This window comes from Ambystoma mexicanum, chromosome 8, assembly GCF_040938575.1.
Source record: "Ambystoma mexicanum isolate Mex_15411 chromosome 8, UKY_AmexF1_1, whole genome shotgun sequence".
NCBI lineage: Eukaryota > Metazoa > Chordata > Amphibia > Caudata > Ambystomatidae > Ambystoma > Ambystoma mexicanum.
This window is the reverse complement of record NC_090929.1, coordinates 1,234,254,233-1,234,279,796: the sequence shown is the minus strand read 5'-3', so window position 1 is coordinate 1,234,279,796 and position 25,564 is coordinate 1,234,254,233. Positions and strand designations below refer to the sequence as shown.

The window sequence follows — 25,564 nt, the reverse complement described above, 5'->3', positions numbered from 1 at the left end:
ACACAGCACCTTCAGTGCAGTGGCACAGGAAAGTCTTTCAGATTTCCCAAAGGTTTAAATACCTTCTCTTGGATAACTACTGTTTCCAAGAACAGTGAAGTGAGATTGACTTTAATTACATTTGTAACTTTTTAGACCCAGCACACACTATCTTACAATAGGGTGCTGGAGGGGTTACTTAGTATCCCCTTTGTCTAGTTTCTCATGTAATATTAGTATGTTACCCTTTCTACAATTAATGGCTGGTGGCAGTGGTTTACTTTTTACTACCGTTGTGTGTTTTTACCGCGGGCTGTGTTCGCAGCTACAGTAAGGCACCCATCGGTGCCCATTTTGTGAAAATGGCCCTGGTGGTCTTTTTTTGCCATTTCTTGCTGGAAAGTTGCTTCTTGAGATTTACTCTGCGTGCCAAACCAGGTTTGGTCCCTTTGTTCGTTTTGTCTTTGGCGGGATTCACGAGTGAAGCCCCGCCTCTGGCTCCAAAGTGTCTGGCAGGGGCAGGAAGTGAGGAGGTGCCCGAAACTCCCTGTGCTTAATCCCCTTGGTTACAGGAATGCTCCCACAGTTGATTGGCAAGCTGGCTGTCCTTGGAGGACAGCCACCTGTGTGAGTGTGAATGAATGGGAGAGACCTGCATTAAAGGTGAGGTCTTTTGCAAGCAAGGCAGAGTCGATCACTGGCCGAAGGAACCAAAGAAAGAAACTTGAAGAGAAGCTTGCTGCACCTCCTGGACCGCTGGTTTGCCTGGTGAAGCCCTGCTGCAATGCTGAAGCTCCAATATTGGTATCGACTAGAAAAGCCTGGGAACGGATGACTTCTTCCCTTGGGTTGGTGGGACCAACCGACACCAAGACGAACTTGACTAAAACCCCTCTCCCTGCTGGCTGTACTTTGCTGCGGCTGGAACTGAGTGACAGGGGACAGAACCACCAGGAACAAGTGCATTGCCTTTAAGCCAGACCCGTGCTCCAGGGAGATCCTAAGGACTCCCTCGAAGCCGGACGTTCCAAGCCTGAGCCACCTCAACAGAGTGCTGGACCCCAGATGCAAGGGGAGCACACAAGGTGTCAAAGAACCACAATGGTGCTATTTGCAAGTAGCTGAAACCGTGAAGTGCTGCTGATCTGGAGTAAGCCCATTGCTGCCACCAACCTTCAAACCGTAGTGCAGGAGTACCCAGACGTCCTCCCTCTTGTCCCCACGACTGAGGCCCAGGAACAGCAGGATCTACAGGACTACAACAGGAACAGAAGCCAGCTGGACCCTTCATCAAACCTAAGGTGCTGTCTAACTACGGGTACTTCCCTCGTGTTGTGTGTAGCTTGCTTGCCCTCACTGCAGACTTGCATTTGCTGCTTTTGCAGAGTTGCTTGCATCTTTGCTTTTCACAAGCCTCCAAGCTTGTGGCCAAGCAGCGATTATTATTCTACAAACTCTCTATATAACATTGTGCAAGACTTTCGTGTTATCTTTAAGAAGTGCCTCAGCTCACCTAGACTTCGCTCAATTGACATTGGCTGCCCTGGCTCCCGGCAGACTCTTCTGACCCTTTGACTGTGTTTATTTGTCCCTCAAAAAGTCATACATAAGTTACTTGTATAGCTGGGAAAGGGTTAACCTATACTTCACCGGGGGATTGAAAAGTACTTGCCTGTTCAGAGAAACTTGTTAACCCTTGTTTCCTTCCCTAACCTTTTCCTTTTTCCATAATTCCAGTATTGCATTGAAGTGTTCAACTGATATAGCAATGTCCACAGTGTCCTAGCAATTGAAGTCACCTCTGGGTGTATGAAGTGTGTGTGTGGCATCCCAAAAGGGTATCTACTTACTTAACTGAAACTGAAGCAGTGTATTTTTGAAGTGTATTTTATCGTTGCATATTGCCCTTTCTAAAGAAGGCTTATTTTAAAATGGACACTTAAATAATTATTTTAATAAGAAACCTTGAGTATAAGTGTTATTTGAATACTTGTCACTGTGAATCTCTATGTTACACCCCTACAGCTCACATTGACCCCTCTTCAGATAAGCCTGGCTGCTCAGTCACTCTACCAACTTGTGTAGTACAGGCCTATACCAAAGGTTGGGTTACCTATTGCCAAGAGGACAAGGTTGTCTCCCACAGGGTTGCCACATACAATCTTGCCTAACAGTGCCACTCTGAGGAAGGGGGATTGTTCTTGTCGGTCATCTCAGTCATCGTTAGTCTTGGGTTCAAGTCCCTGGCTGCTTGGATCCTGTAAAGTGCACCCGGAAAAGTAGTGTTTACTCACCAGATTGTTGCATCTTCCTGGAACCATCTTTCAGTGATCCAAAACCTTTGGGTGGTGGGTTATTCACCAAACGTACCTTAGGGGTCCAATGGTTGGTAATCGAGCCTACTCGCAGGTGCGTCCTCTGACACATTTCTCCATTACTTTCTATTGGGGCTCCTCCTGCTGTGCTGCATCATTTCCCGTGGCTTCTAGTTCACAAACCTGCCTTTGGAAGTGTTCATTGGGATCTACACTGGTCCTCGCTGGGGTTGTCAACGAATCCGCACCTATGGAGGTAGAACTGGCACATAACTTCATTTTCCCCATGAATGCAGATTGACGATTGACTTTGTCCTGTTGATTTCAATGCAATGTCATTTAAGGGGTCTTGTATAGCGCCTTTCTGCCATAAAGAGTGAACTTGATTGGCGTGGCTCTGTAAACAAAGAAGGGGTGGTGGGTCATTAGTGGGACAGTGTGAGAGGCAGATGCAAAACCTGTGGTGGTGATGGGTGCAGGTCAGAGGTACGCTGTTTCTGTGAGCCAATCTGCTTTCTCTGAATTTGGTTGAGAAACCTGGGAGTATGTTATCCATAGGGAAGAGCCCAAGGGGAACATTTTACTCACATGAAACTCTTTAAAGTGAATTTGGGGGTCTTTATCTGCCCCTGGAAAATGTTCCTGCAATCAGTTTGGGCCCAGGGAGTTTTTGGCCAAAGGAAGTCTTTTTTTGCTATGCCTGTGAGTTCAAAGGCTTTTTGCAGATATGTATTCCACTTCTTCTAAAGCAAATGCCCAATTACACCAGAACATCTTCTGAGGCGATTGCATATTTTTTTCTCTAAAGTGTAATAACTTTGTGCTCTTGGCATAAATGTCTATCTTCTGGTGGCCTCTGACTATGTTTTAGTAATACTGTCCACTTTCTACGCCCTTTATTTACAGTGATGTGTGTATTTGTATTTTCCAAATGGTATGTCCTAGAGGTCACAGTGACTGTTGGCGTTGGCATTGGGAACCTTTTTGACTGTTTTAACTGCTCCAATGTCTAGTTGCCTTCTGTTCCCACCCCTTGCCTTTTGCTTTTATGACAATTTACAGTTTTTGCCTATGCAGCAGGTATTTGCAGAGTGTTAGGTCTATCTGAAGGTATGAAGGAGGAGGGGAGGGGTGGTGTGTGTGTGCGTGTGTGCGTGCGTGCGCGTGCGTGCGTGCGTCGAGGTGTGACGAGGTGTGTGTGAAAGTGTGTAGGTGTGAGAAAGTTTGGTGGGTTTACTTCCCCACCTTGAGGTTAGTGGCCGTACAGCCCTCGACAGTGGACATGTCGCCTTTCTTATATATTTAGTTCTTCATTGCCGACTAATGATCCACCCACGACAGGAGGAGATAGACGCACAGGAATATGGGACGGCAGTCTCCAGTTAAGCCTGGTGGACGGTCCACCAGATGAGGTGACAGTTGCTTCCAGTTTGAGTTTCTTGGCCTGGGAGGCTGAAGAAGGTCCTTTGGTGGGAGAAGACTGATGTCCTCGAGCAGTGGGACGCCCAGCGGTGGATCTTCGTGGCACTGGTGCTTTGGAGCCCTTCACATGCCTTTGACGAAGATCAGTTGTGTGGTGGAGTTGGCATCCTTTCTCGGTCCTCGTCTCGGCTGAGGGGACTTTCATGAGCGGAATCCAGTCATTGGACAGTCCAGAAGGATGCCTACCAAGTTACAGACGAAACCGCCCTTTGGCAGACGCTGCACTGCAAAAATGGTAAAGGACCCAGGGTATTTGTGAATTGCAGGCAGTGGAGGTCGCAGCTCATCCAACGATGGCTCAAACTGAAGATCTGCGGACTGGTTGATCCCACAAGTCCAGGGGAGGAAGTCCTTTTTGGTCCTTCCCTGTCATTCAGAATTTGATGTTGGGACACAGCAGTTCCTCAGGCGGCTCTGGAGGTAGCTGGAAGTTGCTGTAGACGTCATCATCCTTCCCCTTCGTCAGATCTTCAGTCCAGTGGGCGACTCTCGGGCTTAGCTCCAACACCATTGCCTTTTATGCCGAAGAACTGGCCAAGCCCACCAATCACCACATAAGACACATGCAAATCGGGAGTTGAGCTGTCCAGAGGAACAGCCGTCCTCCCAGATGGAACTGGCTTGAAGCAGGCACACTGCAGGACAAAGACAAGGGGGGGGGGGGGTCTGCCACCTCACCCACTTCCTGTCCTTTCAGTCATTCAAAGAGCCTTGGCAGACTTTCCAAGCGAACCCACGTAGACAAAAGACTTTTATTTTATATTAAATTGTTTTCACATTATTTTACAAAAAAAAAAATCTTACATCCTTCATGTAAAGGCAAAAGAAACCGGCACATTCCTACTCTGAATCCTAAGAGAGGACAGGAAAGGAGAGAAAGAAAGAAAGAAAGAATTGAGGTAAGAACAGGATACAATGATCAGTTTTAGGCTTTTGTAAAGTCAAAGACTCATTTAAATAAAGAAATAGAAAAAAGTCTCAAGACCATCCACACACAACTAGGTAGAAGAAGGCTCAAAGGACAATTCATCAAGAGTTGGCGAGAAAAAAAAGTACAGCCACCATTTTAGAGGAATGGTGTCCTCTGTTGCAGCTGCGAAGGCAGCCTACAACATAAATTCACAAAATATCCACTGCCACCAGCCACTCAGCTGAACTTGCCACTGTAACTAGAAAGTTACAGGATAAGTGGAAAAAGGGATAGATAGGGTCTTCTTCAGGACTCCACATAAAGTGGGTTTGTGTGTTCATTCCACAAAAGAGATGTCAGGATGGATATTGATATTTTATTTCTATCGCGCTCATACACAAGTGTTTCAGAGCGCGACAAGGCATTGGAAGGGGAACAGGAGAGAACAAAAACAACGATTTTACTAGGCCAAGTGACATTGAGAACGCGCAAATGCATGGGGGAGGAGAAGGAGAGTGCGCAGCAAGGAGAAACACAGATAAATAATAATACATTTATGAATAATAAAGGCAACAAACAGTGGTAGTGCAGCCAGCAAGTGGTAAGTGCTGGGTTTAAGGCAGAAGACTGGGTAGGTCTGATCAGTGCAGGAAGAAAAACCGAGGGGGGGGGGGGCTGTATTGGTACAGATACAGAGCCCAGTGCAATGGGTGGCCGGGAGGCAGTGCGTGAGGGTGACAGGGTGAGCAGGTACGTACCTGGGCCCGGAGGACAGAGGGTGGCCAGGTACATGGTGCCGAGGGAGAAAATAATCAACATGGGATTGGGGGGGAGGGGGAGTGAAGGCAGAAGCATAGGGGAAGGTCTTGAGGTGCTTCTGGAACCAGAGATGGTTCTCCTCAAGTTTTAGAGTGGCTGGAGGCTGTTCCAGAGGGATGCCCCAGCCGAAGACAGAGATCTAAACCCAGCTCATTTCTTTGAGAAACGACTGACCCTGAGTGAGTTAGAGGTAGAGGAGTGGGGGGCTTGAGATGGAAGGTATTTGCGGAGGGATAGCTGAAGGTATGTTGGACCCAGGCCCCAGAAAGCCTTGTGGACAATGCAGAGGGGTTTGAATGTAATCCTTGCATCCACTGGGAGCCAATGGAGAGATTTCAGAGATGGAGAGATACGATCCCAGGGCTTGAGGCCAAGGCCAAGTCTCGCAGTCCTGTTCTGGATAAGTTGCAAAGGGCGGAGAGTTGAGGCAGGTAGATTAAGAAAGGTAGATGGATGGAAAGTATCCTCATGCCCCGATAACAAAGATGTTATCACAGAAAAGTAAAAAGGGAAGCTTAAGGAGCTTCCAGCAACATTGCACAGAAAGTGCTGTGTGCATCAATAATACATTGCAGATGCCATAAAAGGTGGAGGAAGGCATAATTTAAAAACATATACAACTAAAAGGGTTGCAACAGGTTCCCAAAGGTATAGTAAAAGACTGGGTGAGCGTGGAAAAAGGGTACTACTCATTCAGCAGAGTCAGATAAAAACCAGCAAAAAGTGCTTGGGGACTCACAGGTGGAGAGAATTTCACTCAAAAAGGACATCTACTCCAACACTTCCCATCAATCTGCTAGAGTTAAGAGCCACCCGATGGTCTCTGAAGTCTTTCCAGCTGGTTCTTGAAGGGTGCACAGTGACCGTATATGCAGACAACACGATATCCATGAACTATACTAACAGGACAATACCAGGCTGACGCTGCTGACCATAAATGCTCAGCGCATGTGGGAATAGGACATGAGCAGGAGTTGAATGACAAGCAGCTTTACTTTGCTAAAAAAGTAGCTTGAGCACCAAATCACCCGGCAGATATGCATCTAGTCAAATAACGAGGCTGCAAAGGCAGCAAAAAGGAAAGCTTTCTCAACAGGTCTCATTGAGTTTGAGTCTTCCCGTGCTTCAAGACTCATCCCCAAGCTAGACAAACTTCCATGTTAATTAGGAATATTGGAATGGTGTGCACACTCGTCTTCCAATTAGGCGGAGCTCCATTCAAACATATGGCTGCCACCCAATCACGGAGGTCGCCCGATTCAGGCCTTTCCATGAAAATTCTAGGGAAACCACTAAAGATGTGGTTTCTGGTCAGGAATTGCAGACATCATTCAGAAACCCAGATGTGGTCTGAGCTTCTCATGTTGTATGCCTTCATAGGCTTTAGAAGGCATCATATGTATGCCAACCTATTCTTTTGACACCAAGGGAACAATGATTATCTGTGAAATTTATACTACGTTTCTAACAAAGGAACTTCAAGGTAACCAAAACTAAATGTGCGAGGTGACCTGCAGAGGACAGGGTGTTTTGGGGGACATCCAAACCCTGAGAGGCTAAGGTTCTCTCAGAGGCACATTAGAATAGTGTCCCTGAAGAGGTCTCACATTAGGACTAATTGGTGAAGAAATTTCAATAAATCATTCAGGAAAAAGCAATTAAGTACAGGGACTTCCACCAGAGGTACATTCTAGGACGAATGACATGCAGTTTTAGTAACACTAATCTAATTATCTGCCATTTTAGGACTGTGGTGTTCTAGATCACCAAAAAACAAAACTATCGGAACAGGGAGAGTTGCTGGTAGTCTGACAGATTCACAGTTCACCAATATAGAAGAAAACCCAATATCACAAAATGTCCTTACTTAGCAAGCCCTTCTAAAACGGAAGGCAGGAGAACGGACTTCTGCGCTCTCTTCAATATTCTGAAGTAGGTTAAAAACACAATGTTCAGCGTCTCTGTATGCTATGACAAAAAAGGAAAACAATTCATACAATCAGCGTTTATAACAAGGAAAGGTAGTTAAATAATAAAAAACGAATAAGAGTGAAAACATGAACACTATATTTTTGTTTTCAGCATTGCCAAAATGCACAAAAAATTTGATTTTGATATAACAAACACAGACTTCGGTTTCAAAAAGTGTAATCAAAACAATCAGCCATTCACATCTGGGGGCTTGGGGCTCCAAATCGAAGGGTAGAATGTTTGCAAGGGGTCTCCTGGTAAAAGGAAAAAACCACAGGAGCATGTTATTCTCGTCGCTAACAAAAAGGTCATTGTTAAAATGGATTTTCAGAATCAGCTCTGTGGACAGATTCTGAGAGGGTACACTATTCTGGTGAACAGGGAAAACCACTAATGTCTAGCCAACTATCTGGGTTGTGTAACTGAGCAGGTCTTCGAGTTAGGTGAGAGTGATGATGGGTTCAGTTAAGCACACAAAGAGCACTCTTGACACAAGTTGGGAAGAATGTACAAAAATACAATTATCTATTTAGGCCTTCGACAAACTCTTAGCAAACCAGCCCGTGGAAGGATTTTGGGAGGCAACCCTATTTGAGGTAATCAGGCAAGACACAGAGAGGTTAGCCAAATCCAAATTAAGGTAAGGTAACTGAGCAGTCAAAGCTCAGTCTCAGGTATAGTGTAGGAGTGGTCTAGGGCTACAATGAGTTTACACAGAGCAACACCAATAATTAGGCTAGACGGGAAGTATACACACATACAGATATTTATTAGGCATTTAGTTACAAACTAAGCATATAAAAAACCTTATACAACATGAAACAAAACGTAATGAAACATTAAACATAAACCACATTCACTTTTAGGAGAATAGAATTGCATATGAATCAATTACCAGTGCAATACAGGTGAATAGTCATATGCAAGGAAAAATAGGCAGCACTCTAAAAATCCCACTGGACAAATTATGTCAATCTCATCAAGTCCAACCCTAAAATGATATGGTGCATTGTGCCCTAAAGTGAACCGGTTTCAGATTTTCGGCGTCAGGATTTTGTTTCGGTAAGTCTCAGTGCACAGGACCTGGTTCACCATGATCATGCAGCAACAGGTGATCATCCAGCAGAGAACAGAGTAGCAGCTGCAACACAGCATCCCTTGAAGTGAGACGGCTGAAAGAATACAGGAGCAGGCAACTTGTGGCATAAACTGAACATCTGCAAAGTTCCAATTCTCTATGCGGCATTGACAGCTGCAGAGCGATAGACCCGGTGAGAGCTAGTCACTCTACCGGTTGATCCAGCCACACTTCAGGAGACACAGATCCTTGAGCAGGGGTTGTGACTGGTTGTTCCCACCGGCCCAGCAGTCAAAACATCAACAAGGGTCTTCTTGAGATCAGGCAGAGTATCAGGGCTTCTCAGAGTTGGTGCTGGTCAGTTGCAGGGCTCATCCTCGGATCATCCACACGCTGCTCTTCCTAGAGAACTCTTTTGTCCAATATTTGGACTGGAAGCTCGCCCAGGTCCACCAATAGTAAGGTCATGCACCATTCAAACAGACAGTGGCTATCCAATCATGGCTAGCCACTGGCCACCACATGTGCCCAGCAACAGACATTTAGGCACCTGCATGTGTACCGGAACCAGACAGTCCCAGAAACCACATCCGGGCTCACACACAAACTGCCCCTTTGGGCATTCCACATATGGCATTGCCTGACCTGAGAAGGCAGAAAGAAAGCCAAAGAGCAAGCAAACAAACTTGTGGCAAAGCCATCATAGGGTGCTAGCCACCCTTTGTAGCCCTAAACACTAAAGTGCACAAGTAAAAAGGATAAAACACAGTAAAAAGAATATCCGCTGCCACCAGCTCATCCTAAGCACATTATTAAAGTAACCAAAAATCCATTACAGAAATTGTTATAAGGAAACAAAGTATCCTAACCAGACTTTACTTTAAAGTGATGTGTGCAATTGTATCAATACAAGAAATTCACAAAGAGACAGTATCTTAGTACTGATAGTCTTATGGACCAATCAGATTCCCTATAAGAATGAGCAAAAAGGGAAGTAAAGCAGAAAGCTTTACTTATCAAAAAGTCAGGACAGGAGTCTAAACAAAGCAAAAGGAAAGGGCGAAAGGGTATCCCATAGAAGTCTAGGGGAGGAACAAAGCAAAAGGAAAATCGTGCCTAAGGGGAAGACCCAGAGCGAATGGCCATCTTTGGAAGGCCTAAGGAGACGGGTACTTCCCTTTTTCCAGTTGGAGAGTGAACTTCAAGGCAAACATAGGATTTATTGGGGAAGTTGGACTAATTTAGTGTGATTGAGTAGAGTCCTCAGCTGGAGAATGTAAGAGGTTGGTGGTCCTGTAGTGTGTGTGCCTCTTCGTTTTACAGTTGGCACACTAAGTCCCCCTTGCAGGTCATCTTGGAACAAAGCGGACCAAGAAGAAATTGAGCATGCTTTTAAAATGGCCTAAGACAGGACTCTAGATCAAGAGCCACTGTAAGAGTTACCCCACTTATCAATTATCTGGCTCAAGTTCAAGCTCCTTTGGTACTAGTAATGGATAAACCACGTGAGAGGGTAAGGATTGACATTGTTGGTCCCCTTGACCCTCCTACATCCTCTGGCAGCAGGTTTATACTGGTGGTTGTTGATCTTGAGGTGTTGTGACAAATCCATGGAATTCGTCCATTCTCCCCACAGGGGAGCCACTCCCTTTGGGAGTAGGGAGGTGAGCCCCCTATGCAACAGATTCCCAAAGGGAAAGAGCAAGCAGAATCCCATTGGGGTTGACAGCCACTTTGGGGACAAGGAATGCCCAAGTAAGGAATTCAGCCCATCTATCTTTACTTTTAAATCCTCAATGTTTGTTGGCAACAAGGGGGTTGAACAGGGTCATTATATATATGATCCCTTTAAAGTAAATGGCTTGGTTTCTGACCTGTATTTGTTCCTGCGTTCTTGTGACGATCAGGACCAATGGTATCTTCACTTTAATTCCAGGAGGAACCCAAATACACCTGGATGCCAGCAGCACGTGTGTGCGGCCGCCAGAGAGCGGGAGATGCTGACCTGCCAGACTGCACAGAGGAGGGAGACCCTCCTTGACAGGAAAAAGCAGACAAAAAAGAACCACGTTGTTAACGTGGTGAGCGCAGAGTTCGGAAACCACACTCAACGCTGCCATTTGGGGGCAAGGCAGAGATCCAGGAGAGCCTGGGACCACCAAAGCAAGATAATGCAAAGCTAAAACAGGAGCAGCAGGGTGACGGCCCTCCAAAGCGACATCCGGAGCTCACCCATCCTGAAAGGGAAAAGCCGCAGAGAGAACCAAGAGCATGCAGACCGAAGTGAGTTCTGAGACGTGCAACCACACTGGCTCAGACACGGAGCCCTGGATGAACCCCACCACTGTAACAGGTACACAACCTCATACCAGGATCGGGCAGAGGGTGGTGAGGCCAGAGCAAAGTCATACCAAGCTAAGAAACTGCATACCCCACGAGAGGGTGAACGGGCTTAGACCAAATATCCAGCAAAGGAGTGAAGAACCCGAGAGAAGAAAGGCTGAGAAAGCCACAAGTCCACGCAGGGCTGTGAGACCAAATATGCCAAAGAGGTGAAGAAACAAGAAAAAAGGCTGAGAAAGCCACTAGCCCACGCCAGGCTCAGTAACCAACCCAATACCACAGGAGGGGGGAGGGGGGGGGTGAGAGAAGCAAGCTGCAAAATAGGGCTGAATCAACCTGTAGCCCTCGCCAGGCTGAGAGTAGGAATACCCCAAGAGGGTGCGAGGAAAGAGACTACCACATTAGGGCTGAACAGGCCCCACCTGGGGCTAAGAAACCGGTTACCACAAGAGGGGGAGAGCAAAAGGATAAATTGACAAGGGCTGACCAGGCCTGTAGCCTACATAAGGCTAAGAAGGTGAACAATTCAGAAATAAGAAAGAGGAGGACTGGCCACCAGGGGGCGCCGAGATGAACACACTCTCTGCGTGAGCTCCGTCATGATCACCCCGGAAGTTGAGATGAGCCCCCCTCTTCCTGGTGCCCCCCCGTGAAAATTCGACGAGATAGTGTTGGCAAAACACCCCTCCTGGGCCTGGGAAAAATCCTGAGGAGAAACGGATCTCCGCACCCTCTGAAACAGCCGGAGGAAGAAGAGCCCTCGAGACGACGCCATCACACGCACAGGCAGCGTGTCAACGAGTCCCGAGGCCCTGCGTGTAGGCCCCGCGGAGTCGCACGACGCCGACAGGGACCAGCTTCTGGCCCATACGAAGAGAAGGGGATCTACCGGCCTCTGTAACACCATCCCCCCGACACGACTCCCCGGAGGGAAGCCGCCGCGGAGCCACATTACGCGGCGCAGAGATCGCCTCCATCTGAACTCCAAGACACACAGGTACCGTCGCCAACCGCCACGGACCACACTCCTCAATGATGAATGGGCTGAACCCGAGACTAATCGAGGTCTAGACACCCGCGTGTTATGAAGTGTGCAGAGGTCCGGGTGGACGCTTTCTGCCGGCCTCCTCTATTGGACTCCCTCGCCCTCACAGGGACTGTCAATAGGGACCTGCGTTGTCCTCTGCCCTATCCCGGCACCTCAAGTGGAGCAGCGTGCACTTGCGCCCGGACCCGCGGGCCTGCACCCAGACACGAACAGGGGAGTAGGCCACAGTGTGGACCTTGGACGGTGCGGCAGACACCCACACCCAGGCCGGCCCACAATGTACCACGGATGAGGGAGCAGACCACGGTGGGAACCCACAACGACACGTGTAATCCAGCAACAGCGGTCTCCGACCTTTCGGGGACCTCTTAAGGGGACACATTACTTCATTACGCACTCACCATCGTACCTCCACTGGAAGAAGGTAGCTTTGGACACCGTTCTGCAAAAGAATCCTACGACGCCGGGGCTCGCTACGACGTACCAGTAGCAGAAGCCATTACCATCCTGTTCACCCCACGCACTGCCTGTTCCACCCAGCCATTGAAAACGCCTATGACCGCTAAACACAGACTGTCGCACTTCGCCTACACCCCTGCTTCACCTGCACCTTCCGAGCCCCCAATGGCGAACAGCATCACCACGGCGAATGACCTAGCGGCTGCGACAAAAGGAGACATTGCTGCCCTTCTGGGTGAAATAAAGAACTTGGGCACTAACATAGGAGGCAAAATAGACAGGATTACGCAGCGGCTTGACAGCATGGAGGATAGACTCGAAGGAGTGGAGAACAATCAAGCCTCCATTGATACTCTCGAAACACAGCTCGATCATAGGATGACGGAGTTAGAACGCCAAGAAGAGGACTTTAAGCTTAAGCTTGATCTAGAAAACGGAGAGAGACATAACAATAGCCGCATTTTTGGTATTCCGGAAAGAGAAGGCGAAACAGAAGCAGACCTCAAGGAAACTCTACACAATATTATTAAGCTTCTCACAGCTGATGAGGTGGACGAACCAATCACGGAACAAATTCACAGAGCGGGAGGCCCTTCGGGCGGACCACGATCAGTCCTGGCCCGATTCCATCGCTTTCGGGACAATGCCCGAATCCTCGAAAAAGCCTGGAAAAGTGACATGATCACACTAGGAAGATCCCAGATTGCGATCTATCAGGACTCATCTTCGCTGACGCTGGCTCTCAGAAGGATGTGTGGCCCCCTCACTAAGAAACTTAAGGAGAAAAATGTCAGATACAGGTGGGGCTACCCTTTCTCGCTAACGTTTGAATACGAAGGAACCAGGCAGACTAAGATCCGAAAAGGAAATAAAAGCATGCATCAACAACCTTCTTGGCCCCCCTGACGGCGATCATAATCGAGACGAGAAAAAGAGAAGATCGAGAATGGCATACTCAGGGCGCTCGGAGGAAGAGGGTGAAGGGATCGTGAAAATTCCGAAGAGGCAACCTTTCCCCAGAGGGGGAAAACTGAAGATTTCACAATACCGGTAAGATCAAACCAAAGCAGTGAACTATATTGCACATGTAATAAGTGTTGACATTGATGCAACCCCGTGACCCCAATGACTACAATTAGGGGGGGGACCATGAAAGGGCCCAACTCAAACAATGATGCCATATTTGGGCAAGGGGCGTGATGTAACAGCCCCTATGGGTGTTTCGATACCGACTCAGTGTCCTTGCCCGGGTACGATCGAATGCCACCAACCGGAAATGGGTAAAGAAAAGGGGAAATACAAGGAATGGTTAAAGAACGTTGTAATGGTCAATGCAGTACTCACCGTCTCGTATACTTACCAATGCAGCGTGGGATCTAGAGCAGACATGCATCAACGAGCAGTCAATAGCAGTCATCTTCCTTTGAACACAATCAATGGCAGCAAACATTGATGTGGGGCATGCCACTCCCCTGAGAGTAGGGACACTCAATGTTAAAGGCCTTAATTCTCCGACGAAAAGATCACTAGTGGCCAGAGAATTCAGCAGGGCCCAGCTTGATATTTTTCTCCTGCAAGAAACCAAGTACATGAAAGGCGAGGAACGGCGAATCTTACCGAAACAGGTCGGAACAGAATTTTGGGGCTCCGGTCCATTACGAAAGGGGGGAGTCGGAATTCTCATCAGAAAGGGCACCGAATTTGAACTCACCAAGTCATGGTCCAATGTAGAGGGCAGAGCACTTCTAGTGAGTGGCCACATTGGGAAAATAGATGTAACCATTGCGACCCTCTACTCCACAAATACAGGTCAATCCAGATTCCTCACTAAGACTGTCCCGAAGATTCTACTCGTCATTCTAGGTGGCGATTTCAATCGATGGGCCGATCCTGTCAGAGACCGTAAGCCCGGCAACCCCAATGTGAAACTCAACGACAGAACCGACCAAACCGGGCTTGCTGCCATGATGGAAACGTACAACATGAGGGATGTGTGGAGACACCATCACCCAGAAGAACAAGGCTTCACTTTCTACTCCGCCCCCCCATAATACATACACCAGAATAGACTACCTATACGTAACTAACGAGCTCGTAGAGATGGTATCACATTCAGAGATTACCCCGATCTCTTGGTCTGACCACGACATGGTCCGCACAGACATCCAATGGTCCAACTTACCTGTCAAGAGTGGAAAATGGCGATGCAATGAGACTCTCTGGAAAGACGTGGCCTTTAAGGCTGCGATGGAGTCTGAAATCACGCAGTTTTTTGACACTAACGACAATGGCGAAGTATCCAAGCAAACTGTATGGGAAGCCGCCAAAGCCACCTGGAGAAGGATCCTGATAAGGGAAGGTGCGTCGGAAAAAAAAGAGAGAAACATTATTGAACACAGGTTATGAACCGAAATCACTCAGCTGGAGTCTAACAACCGGGGAGAATCAGAATCTGACCGAGCAAAACTGAACGAAGCAAGGGGAAAAAGAAACGAACTGAAACTCTTAGAACACGAACAGATTGCACGCAAGCTGAGATTTTTAAAGCAAAAATTCTATGAGAAGGGAGACAAGGCAGATGCGCTTCTTGCCGCCAGGCTCCGAGAACAAAGAGCCGAACGAAGGGTACTACATATATCCGACGACGCTTCCTCTGATTCACGCCCTTGCCCCACTATCCCAGAAAGCTTTGCCAACTTTTAAAGCTTTATATTCCTCCCAGTCAGACCCCGACCAGCCAGAAATAGAATCTTACCTATCTTCAATACACATGCCCTGCATCCCCTCCCTAGATGTCGAACTGCTGGAATCCCCCATAACTGATCTGGAAGTTCAGGCTGTTATAAAGAGGCTCACTTTAGGCAAGTCACCGGGAGAAGACGGCTACACAGCCGGATTCTACAAAACCTTTAGTTCTCTCGTCACCCTCTTCTTAACGGAACTTTTCAACGAAATCATTGAAACTGGTAACCCTCCCCCCCTCCCCCCCCGCCGGCTCCTTTGTCAGGGCTCTCATTACAGTAATCCCCAAAGATGGGAGGGACCCAACAAAATGCAGCTCCTACCGTCCCATTTCACTACTCAATTTAGATGCAAAGATGTACGCAAGGGTACTGGCTGCAAGGCTAGAAACACTAATGCCCCAACTTATACACTCTGACCAGGTGGGGTTCATAATGGGCAGACAGGGGGCCGACGCAATGCGCAAGACCCTACATTTGATTTATGCATCCCAAAGCATGGGCAACAACCCTACTCTCCTATCCATAGATGCAGAGAAAGCTTTCGATAGGGTCGAATGGGGATTCCTAAAAGCGGTGCTACGTAAGGTTGGAATGGGCCTGAGGTTCAGAAGGGCAATACAAGCGGTATACACAGACGCTAGAGCGGCAATATTTGTGAATGGCGAGTACTCTAGATGGTTCAACCTGGAAAGAGGGACTCGTCAGGGGTGCCCCCTCTCCGCGATCCTCTTCGCCCTCTCCCTAGAGCCCCTAGCAACGGTAATAAGGACTGACCCAACTGTGGAGGGTATTCACCTGGGGACGACAGAATATAAAGTGGCACTTTACACGGATGATATCCTCCTCCACGTCACCAACCCTATGACCTCGGTCCCCCGGGCTCTCTTCCTACTGGATGAATATGGCAAGCTCTCGGGGTTCAAGGTGAATAAACAGAAATCTACCCTCTTCCCACTCCAAGGCCAAGAAGAGGCTAACACCAAATTTTCCACGCTAGGCCTCAATATTGAACACGCAAAACTGCGATACCTAGGGATATTGATCACTAAACATCTTGACGATCTTTATGAGGCAAACTTCCCTCCGTTATTACAGCAGTTCCGGGCCGACCTGGTGAGATGGGAGAAGCTCACAATCTCATGGCTGGGTCGACTCAATGCGATCAAAATGATGTCCCTTCCCCGATTCCTGTTCCCTTTCCAAATGCTACAGATCAGAATCCCAGCCAGCTTCTTCATTGACATTAAAAGGGCAATTCTTAAATTTCCCTGGCAAGGAAAGAAAGCAAGGGTCTCATATAAGACTCTAACACTCCCAAAAGAAAAAGGAGGTGTTGGCCTCCCCAACCTGCAAAAATACTATGAAGCTTCCCAACTTAGAGTCCTGATCCCCCACTTACGCAACCTCACGAGCCCACAATGGGTCACCATGGGTAATCATTACTTCGCACCAGCCACGGTGACAGAATGGCTCTGGTCCCCCATACGGAGGATCTCCAGGAAGATCAAAAATCATCCAATACTCAGTACCATATGGAAAATTTGGACTCCGGGCAAGAATATGCTCATCACCACCACATGTCCCTCCCCTCTGAGCCACCTATGGTCACCCGGAATCAACGACCACATTCCGAATGTTGAAAGGTTCCAAACATGGTACGAAGCTGGGCTAGAGAGAGTTGGACAACTACAGAGAAAGGACTCTTTCATATCCCTTCCAGAACTAACTGAAGCCCTCGGAATTGGCCCCCTGCCCACATTCCACTACATCCAAATAAAAGGCGTTTTGACGAGACCGGGGTGGAAACAGTACCTGATGAAGGACCTCACACCCTTCGAGAAGATATTGGACTCGAGAACAGTGTTAAAAGGCTTAATATCAGCGATGTATAAAGAATTGATAGAAAGTGAGAGGGGAACACTAACCTATTGAGAAACAAATGGGGAAGAGACTTTGGTGAACAGTTCACCCCAGAGTTATGGGGAACAATATGCAAAGCAGCCACGCAAACTTCCATTGCGAACCAATACAGACTTCACGCCATCAAATTACTCCATAGGTGGCAATATGACCCCATCAAACTATCTAAGATGTTCCAAACTACCAGTCCCGAATGCTGGAGAGGATTTGGAGAAAACGCAGATTACTGGCACATGTGGTGGAGCTGCACTCATGTAACAGTCTTCTGGAACGAGGTCCGGGGCTGGATATAAGAAATCAACGGCATCTCCAGAACGTTAGACCCCCATTTTATTCTATTTGGCCTCGAAAAAAATGATGACGGCTGGAATAGAGTGAGAGACCTGTCCCCACAGTTCCTGCTAGCAGCTCGAGCCATACTTGTTACGAAATGGAAATCAACTTCACTGCCCACCAAAAACGAATGGGCTAACGTCGCCACCAATATATGCATAATGGAGCATGGCACAACATCGCTCCATGGAAGGTCAGCGCAGGTAGAGGGCCTATGGATGGACTTCAAAACCAAATATCTCCCAAACGGACTCTATCGAGGTCCACCATCGACCCCTCCCGTGTAAACCTGAAAATAAAAATAGGAAGCGACCGGCCATTATGCATCACCCTACTCTCACCGATGAAGCTGCTACTTTGACAAATGAGACCATGACTGCCATTTGTAAAACGCTGCAATGATCGAACTGAATGCTGCATGACCAACTGGGGGGTGGGGGGTGGGATGGGGCGAATGGTGAAGTCGGGTACTAGAGACAATGGGCTTGTCAATATGAACATTTGCTGTTATTGAGCTTCACTGATTTGTCTTGTATATCAAAGCTTTAAAGTTTTTCTTTTTTCTGTACCATGACTTCTGTTTGTAAACTGAATAAAGACAAATTAAAAAAAAAAGAAATAAGAAAGAGTGAATTTTGTTACTGTTGTCCATCGACCTATCCAGGTCCGAAGGTGATTCCCCAGGAGACGTGACAAAGCAAAGACTGTTAATATTTGACAAGGACCTTGTTGCAACCAAAAAGGAGAAGACATTTTGTGTTTTGGAACTTTGATACTTAACCAAGAACTGAAAGGTACCGGGAGAACTCTTTGACGGGGGTCAGAAAACCAGCCACCACCAAATTATCAAAAGGGGGAAGTAACCCTATCCCAAGCTCAAGCTTAGATTTTCTTTTCTTTCTTTTTATAGTGATAGGGCAGATAGACTAAAATAGATTTGGAAAGAGGACAGTTTTCATTTGTGAGGCGTCCTAAACAAGCACTCGATTGTTATTTTCTATAATAGGAACCCCTTTATAAAAATAGGATTAGAGGAGGTTTTCTGTCCTTTCTTTAATAGACTCAATTATTGTCCCTCTGGTCTGTCTCCTAGGACATACCACAGTGTCCCGAGGTCAGCCCGCTAAGGACAAGCTCTGTCAAGTCAGTAGCTAGTTCTTGGTAGGATTTTCTTTTTTTTACCAGGGTTGATTTTCCTAAAGAAGTTACATCAGACACAGGCATAAAATGTATGTCAAACTATTAAAAAAAAAAGAAAAAAGATATATATATATATATATTTTATGGTTGAGAGAACTCAACCTTTAATAAAACTTTAGAATACATTCCATTAACAATTGAGCAAGAAAAAACATTTCATTTTCAATTTAACAATCGTTAAAACCGGTACTACAAGTCATTACATACAAAATGAAACTTCTCATCAAGTGCAAATCAAATAAATACATTACAATTGGTATATGTAGACAGTATCACACATCCTAAAACTCTTCTAAAGTCAATGCTCTAATGAAGCAGGTATTTCCTATTACTGAGGAGGTAGTCCTACCCGCCAAAAATCTATGGCAAAATACATTTGAATCAACTTTTGGAGACATGGGAGCGAGCTGTTAGGCAGAAACCTGTGCAGTTCCCTTAGGGACCACTGCAAAAGGCTTAAGACTACAGGTGTTGGCAGTAAACCCAATTGGTAGCAGTCTGTACCACCCAGATTTACCTGGTAGCTGTGGCTGAGCAGCCAGACTTCTCTCAAGAAGAGTTAGGCAGTATATAGGAGTATACAAGATAGGTACCAAAATACAGTAGCACAAGCAAACACTGACTAGAGCTCGGCTATAAAAGTATATCATTATTTATTTACAAACACACTTTGTAAAATACACGAACACTAATATGGCAAGCAAGTTCAAACACAGTCACTATTAATATATATATATACATCCCTGATCACTTATTGAACAAGTCTTTGTTAAAACACCACTTATTTTCAGACAGAGGTGAGCGCTTAACCTAAGATGGCACTCCAATAAGTTAATTAAAAAGGGAGGAAAAAGGCAGAATTAGGAACATACACAATACCAACACTTTAGGAGAACCAGAGCAAGTAAGAAAAGGCAGAGTCTACTGAGGAGCAAGAAAGTCATAGGCCAGGCCCACTCTTGGTGAGAGCAAGGCGGAATGTGTCCAAGATCACACAGTTGAATAGTACTTTTAAAGAGTCTTTGCAAAGAGTTCAAAAAGGGTTGGATCAAGTCAGGAAAAATTAGTTAGTAGGTCCCAAGTCACCCCAGGATAGAAAGTCAAGGATTTACGGGACACCTTGAACAGTCTGTTGCAAGGGAGACCAGGCGGGACTCAGTACCTGAAATGGTGAGAAAGCTCCAGCGGGGGCAGTTGTTCCTGGCAGCGGGTGCAAGTCGGTGCTTCGTCCAGGGGAAGAGAAGATCTCGACGTGGAGGAAAGCTGGAGGTCGTTGCACTGCCAGGGAAGAAGCCAGCCGCAGAGTTTCCGGGTTAAAAGGTACTACCCCTTTGTTCGCGGTAGTGGTGAAGCGTGGCTATCCGGCCGCCGGGGTGCTTGGCACAGGCGATTCGACCACGAAACGATCCAGGAAGGCGAAAAAGAGGGCGAACTGGTTATCCCCACCAGTTCAGAGGAAGAAGACTATGGGATGAAGATCTTCTCCGTCGTTGGGAAGTGGTGAGACGGTTCAGCAGGGCTCCACCGGTGGTGTCGTCGTTCCAGGTCGGCTCAGCTTCTCCCTCTTCGGATTCTTTGGTCCTGTGGCGACTTCTGAAGTTCCAGTCCCCAAAGCCCTGCTTTTATGCAGAAAACCCCCATTCATCAGTCCTAGCTGTCACTCAAACATGCTAAGTGGTGAGCCGGGCGGCTCACCACTGGGCCAATCACACGAGTGCGACTTGAGTTGCCGAGGTAACTCAGTCCAGGGTGCCTAAACCCCTCTCCCACACATCCTGTAGGCCCAGACAGAGTGGCACCACTTTTGGAGGCTTCTGTGGAGAAGCCTGCCAAAAAGTGGAACAAAGGGCTTGGCTTGGAGTTACAGAGGCGAACACAAACGCTATTTTAAAACCGAGTCCTGGCAAAAAGACCCAACCGGGGAATAAATATTAAATAAATAACCCGGCGGTATCTTTAACATTGCACCAAAAAGTGGTGTGTTTAAAATAAATGGGAAAATCCCATAGGAAATATTCCAGTGGAAAATTTTGCGTGGTAACCACTGCCACCAGCCAGAAACTCGACGAGGGGGGACTGCACAGTGCCCCTTTAAAAAACAGACCCAGGGGCAATCTAATTACCCCTACCAGTACTTCCACAATATGATGGTTTGTACTGGTTCTGTTCACAATTTAAGACTAGTAAAGTCAATGGTGACTTTACATGCCTTGGGAGACAGTAGTCAGTCCCAGGGTATGGAGTCTATGTTTGGGGTTCACTATGACACCCTTGTGTTACTGCACTGAGGGTGCTGAGTAACACTTACCAAAAACCATATGAAACCCTATGGAGTAAAAGACCCCATAGCCCATAAAACACATTACAAAGTCAAAGGATATCTCAAATCATGTCTAAGAGTGGGAGAAAGAGAGTCTCACTCTTAGCAGGAGAAAAAAATAAACCCCACAAATCCAGCAAAGCTGCTGGGGGTCTCACTAGGTTTGGGAAATTAGCCTTAACAGAGAATTCTCCCTAACACGAGCTTACCCAGATAGACCCTGTGCAAATTACTCCACACAGGGCATTCCATTACTTAGCGTTTGGTTGTTTCCACCATACCCGTTTTTTTTACAGAATCTTTATAAACCTAGATTGGCTGCAATCGTTTTAGGTTTTATCATAATTTGTTTGGAATTAAGCCAAGTCCAGCGAAAATGGATAAAGGCTTCACGGGTCACTTTATCTGGGTATATGCTCAGGAGCAGAGCTAACACGTCCCTCCTTTTGTAGTCTTCCCTCAGATGTACCAAGTATGGGTAAGAATGAAAATCTTCCATAGTCATTGTCCAATCCTGTTGGTATAACAGTAATTTGACAGTGCTTAGAAGTGGTATCAGGTCCTGTGTGGAACAGCTTATCTTGTCCAATATCTTACTACACAAGTCTTTTAAAGTTCTCGTTCTGGGACAACACTGTTTAGCATAGAAGGACTTCAAATCTACAAATAAATAGTCCTCTACTGGAGATAAAATCATACGCAAGAGCGCTAGTATGGTCCAGTATACTCGTGATTTTAGAGCGACTAAACCCAAATCATTTCACACAGCTACTCCTGGGAGGCTCATTGGTATGTTTGATATGCGTTTCCAAATGCTTCCCTCCACAATAGACAGATGTTCAAGAAGGGCAAATGGGTGAGTCTCAATACCATACAGGATCTTTGGAACAATTTTAGCCTCATATCATCTAATCACTGGTTTCAGTGAAAACCTACCAAACTTTATGTCAATCATTTTCATTTGCATGATCGCGGTTATTCAGTCAGAAAGGACTATTATTCAAGGAAGATCTTGCGTACACTAGGAAAGCCAAATAGATCTGTGAGTTTATGCACGTAACCAGCAATATGCCTTTGAACCACTTAAAGTTGCATTTCTTTCTGGTGTTTGTAAATCTAATTCTTTTTGATTTTATAGGATTGACAGTGAGTGCATAATCTTTCATAAATGTTACAAAAGAAGAAATCAGGCGCTGGCGACCAATTTTAGTGGAATCAAACAAAAATAATCATCAGCATACGAGAGCCATTGAAAACGCACAGTTAGTAATTTAGGGGCAATTAGCAAAGCTGCAGAAAGGGCCTCCTTGATGTCAGCCAGGAAGAGGTTAAATAGACAGGGAGCGACCATGCATCCATGTCTGACCGCCCTGGCTGTTGAAATCTTCCTCGACAATTCCCCATTGTTGTTGAATCGAATTTGGATGACCGCTCGAATGAAGAGTAATTATCAAACTAATGAGACCAGCCGGAAAACCCCAGATCGCCAGTTTCCACCATAACAGCCCTCGATCCAAGGCATCTGTTAAATCGAAGGAGGCCCCATAGATTGCTTCATACCTTACGCTCCATTCCAAATGCTGTACTGCGTTGATAACTAATCCATTAAGTGAGGTCCCCATCCGTCGCCTGAAAACCGTTTTGCCATCTGGAGAGTCTTCCCGTCTCTGCGGCCCAGGCTCCCAGGTGCTGAAGCACGATTGACTCAAATATCGTACTATCCACTTCGAGCAGCGTTATCGTGCGGTAACTAGAGGGGTTGGCTGTATCTTCTCTTTTAAAGATTCCCACAATATCGGCACAAGACCACATAGGCAGAGAGACTCCTGTGGCAAGTATATTGGCGAACATGATGGAAAATGTTCTTGACCACACCTTTCTATCAGATTTAAACACAAGGTTTGGCCAAGCCATTGGGACCAGGTGCCCGAGAGGAACTGATGGTATTCATTACCCTAAAGATCCTTTCTTTACCAAAATCCATCTGTGTGATTGCTTGGGAATCCCAAGCAGGCAACACCTCGCCCCCCCCTCGACCCAATCCGTCTTCAATATTCCATTTATTTGGAGAAGGGACTGGACAGCATCACTGTTAATCTGTCAAAAGGCTTTTGAATTCTCCATCCAATTGCTCTCGTACTGCTTTTGATTGTCTAACCCATTTTCGATGTGCTTGCTGAATTTTCCTTTTTTCTTTTTTATTTATATATGGTTCTGCCATGAACCTTTACAAAAACAGAATCTCGAAAAAAGATCACAATTATACATCCCAAAAAACAACAAAACAAGTCAAACAACCTAAAAAGAGAAAAAATTACATTTTCCCACAATACATAAATTATTCTAAAATAAGCAAAAATTTCGCCATTTACAGTTGCCAGTCCGAAGAACATTATTCCATTATTTTACAGAGTTTTGGACTCGAACAACCGAGGCGTTTAGAGCAAGATTATAACCAGAAACCAAGTAATCTCAAAAATACTCTGCAATAATCCCTGCTTCTCGAGATCCAAATCTACCAAACATCTTTCGAACTGCCCATGTTCCCTCACACTCCATCAATAAATGCCTTAGAGTTTGATTTGATGGGGTGACACAAACATTACACAATTTTAGGGCTTGGTCTCCTTGTTGAAGCCTTGCCAACAACTCACCACTATGCACCAGGTTTAGCTTAATCCTAAGGAAGTCATTTCTTACTGCCCTATCAGGAAACTTCAGAAGATAGTGGGAAAGGCAACCCAGTTTTTTTTCTGCCAGGAGAAATGGGTTTATACGGGATGACTCCCTTGCGATTGTTTCGATCCAGTCACATAGTTCAAGCTTTTGCTTCACCATCAATGGATTTGTTATAAGGGTGTCAACCTCTGAATCAACTTTCTCCAACAGTTACCTTCACTCTTTCCTCTAGAGCAGACAGCATAGCGGATCTGGATTGTTCCAGATGAATTCTAATATCTCCGTATAACGAAGAGCTCTTCCCAGTATTTGATTGTTCCAGATGAATTCTAATCTCTGTATAACGAACCTCATGGGGTCGAGAGCCATTTGCTTCCATTCCTCCTCTTGGAACTAAACAGAGCAGCCAAAACCCCAAAGTCTGCTCCATATTCAGAACTTAGGCAGCAGACATCAAACCCCAGAATTCTCAAACTAGGCCCTTCTTTAATAACTGAACCATGGACAAATCTGGAGTTTAACATTACCTACGTTCTTTCAGTTCCTCCACGATGCAAAAAAGTCAACCCTCTTAAATCACTTGAAGAGAAACCCACCAAATTTGGTATCTTGGCAAAAAGTTGCAAAACCGTTGAGCGTCTCAGACACTTCCTGGCAAGATACTCTCAAAATAGGACAGTCAACATTTGTTCACCGTCCTTCGGTGACTAATACTTCACAATTTTTTTATCTGTTCCCAGACCCTACAAGTTCTGAAATTTAGGCCTATTATGGGAAAGGCATCCCTTCGCAAGCCTGGCCATTTGTTCCCGTGAAGACAAGCCACTCTGTCTCCAAACTGTGAAAAACCCGGCAACTTTAACCTGGTCTTTACACTATCGCAAGCTCACATCATCATGACACGCAGCCATTCCACAACTCTCCTTCCCGGGCAGCTTCTGAGGGGCCTTCACTCCCAAATCCATTAAGCCCACAGCTGACCCCACCACGTCACAATCACAACGCGTGGTGTGAGCACAATTTAAAGGGCAAACTTTGAACTCATGAGACTCGCCCGTTAGTCTCACATCCCCTGAGAGAATGTTCACCCATTTTCCCATCTTGCTTCCCATCCAACTATCCCCTTGGGCGTTAAATGGACTCCTCAGATTAGATTTTAGCTTCTCCCCATAGTGCTTTTCTGGACATTCCATGATCTTACTTGAGGTGGGTATTCCTTCTATCCAACAGACGAGTTGTTGCAGAAAGAATCTTTTTTTTTTTTTAGGAACCATTACGGGTTGACAACACCTCCATTGAGACTTCCTTTATAGGAACTACGGATTCACTAGACCGTGGTTCAACTCTATAGCTGTTTTCAGGGCAGGGGCGCTAGAGGAGCTCACAACCCTATTCAGTGTACTTTCTCAAATTTCCAGAAAGCGCCTCTCTCACAAGGAGCTGCCTGAAAAATTTGCTCAGAAATTGTTTCGATTGCTTGTATCGATTCTTGCCAACACAGATTATTTTTTTTTTTTTTAACCTCTGGATTTTGCTTGTGATATCCCTTTTCCCCCTTTTTTAAAAAAAAAATAAAAGTGACGACCATAGGGAGGCCACTCTTCCTAGTCTTATCATCAACATCTTCTGCTGTCCGACTAGACAGGAAAGTCAGAGGGGGGACCACTCTTTCACAAAAATAACATTGTCATCCTTTACAGTTTCCTCCTCTGCAACCTTTACACACTATTCTTCTTGTAATTCCGCTAAAGAACTTGAAATTATACCATCAGCATCCACGTCAGCTTCCTGTCCAGATGCTTGATAGGGAAAAGTCTCTCCTAATACATCCACCATCCCTCTCGCACTTTCCCAACCAAACGTGTCACATAACACCTCCATTTTCCCCAAGTACCAATTTCAACAAGGCCGAGTTGTTACAGACATCTACTTCAGCACTTCATACAATTTCACCATTATACAAA

General features: G+C 46.1%; 1 protein-coding gene across 1 annotated transcript in view; it reads right to left on the bottom strand.

The window, feature by feature from the left end:
• Nucleotides 1–25,564, bottom strand: part of NOC3L (NOC3 like DNA replication regulator) — a 775,720-nt gene that overhangs the window by 420,487 nt on the left and 329,669 nt on the right. The window contains exon 13 of the mRNA XM_069611339.1: nucleotides 7,373–7,473. Within this exon, the coding sequence (XP_069467440.1) occupies nucleotides 7,373–7,473 (101 nt within the window). The remainder of the gene's footprint in view (nucleotides 1–7,372; nucleotides 7,474–25,564) is intronic.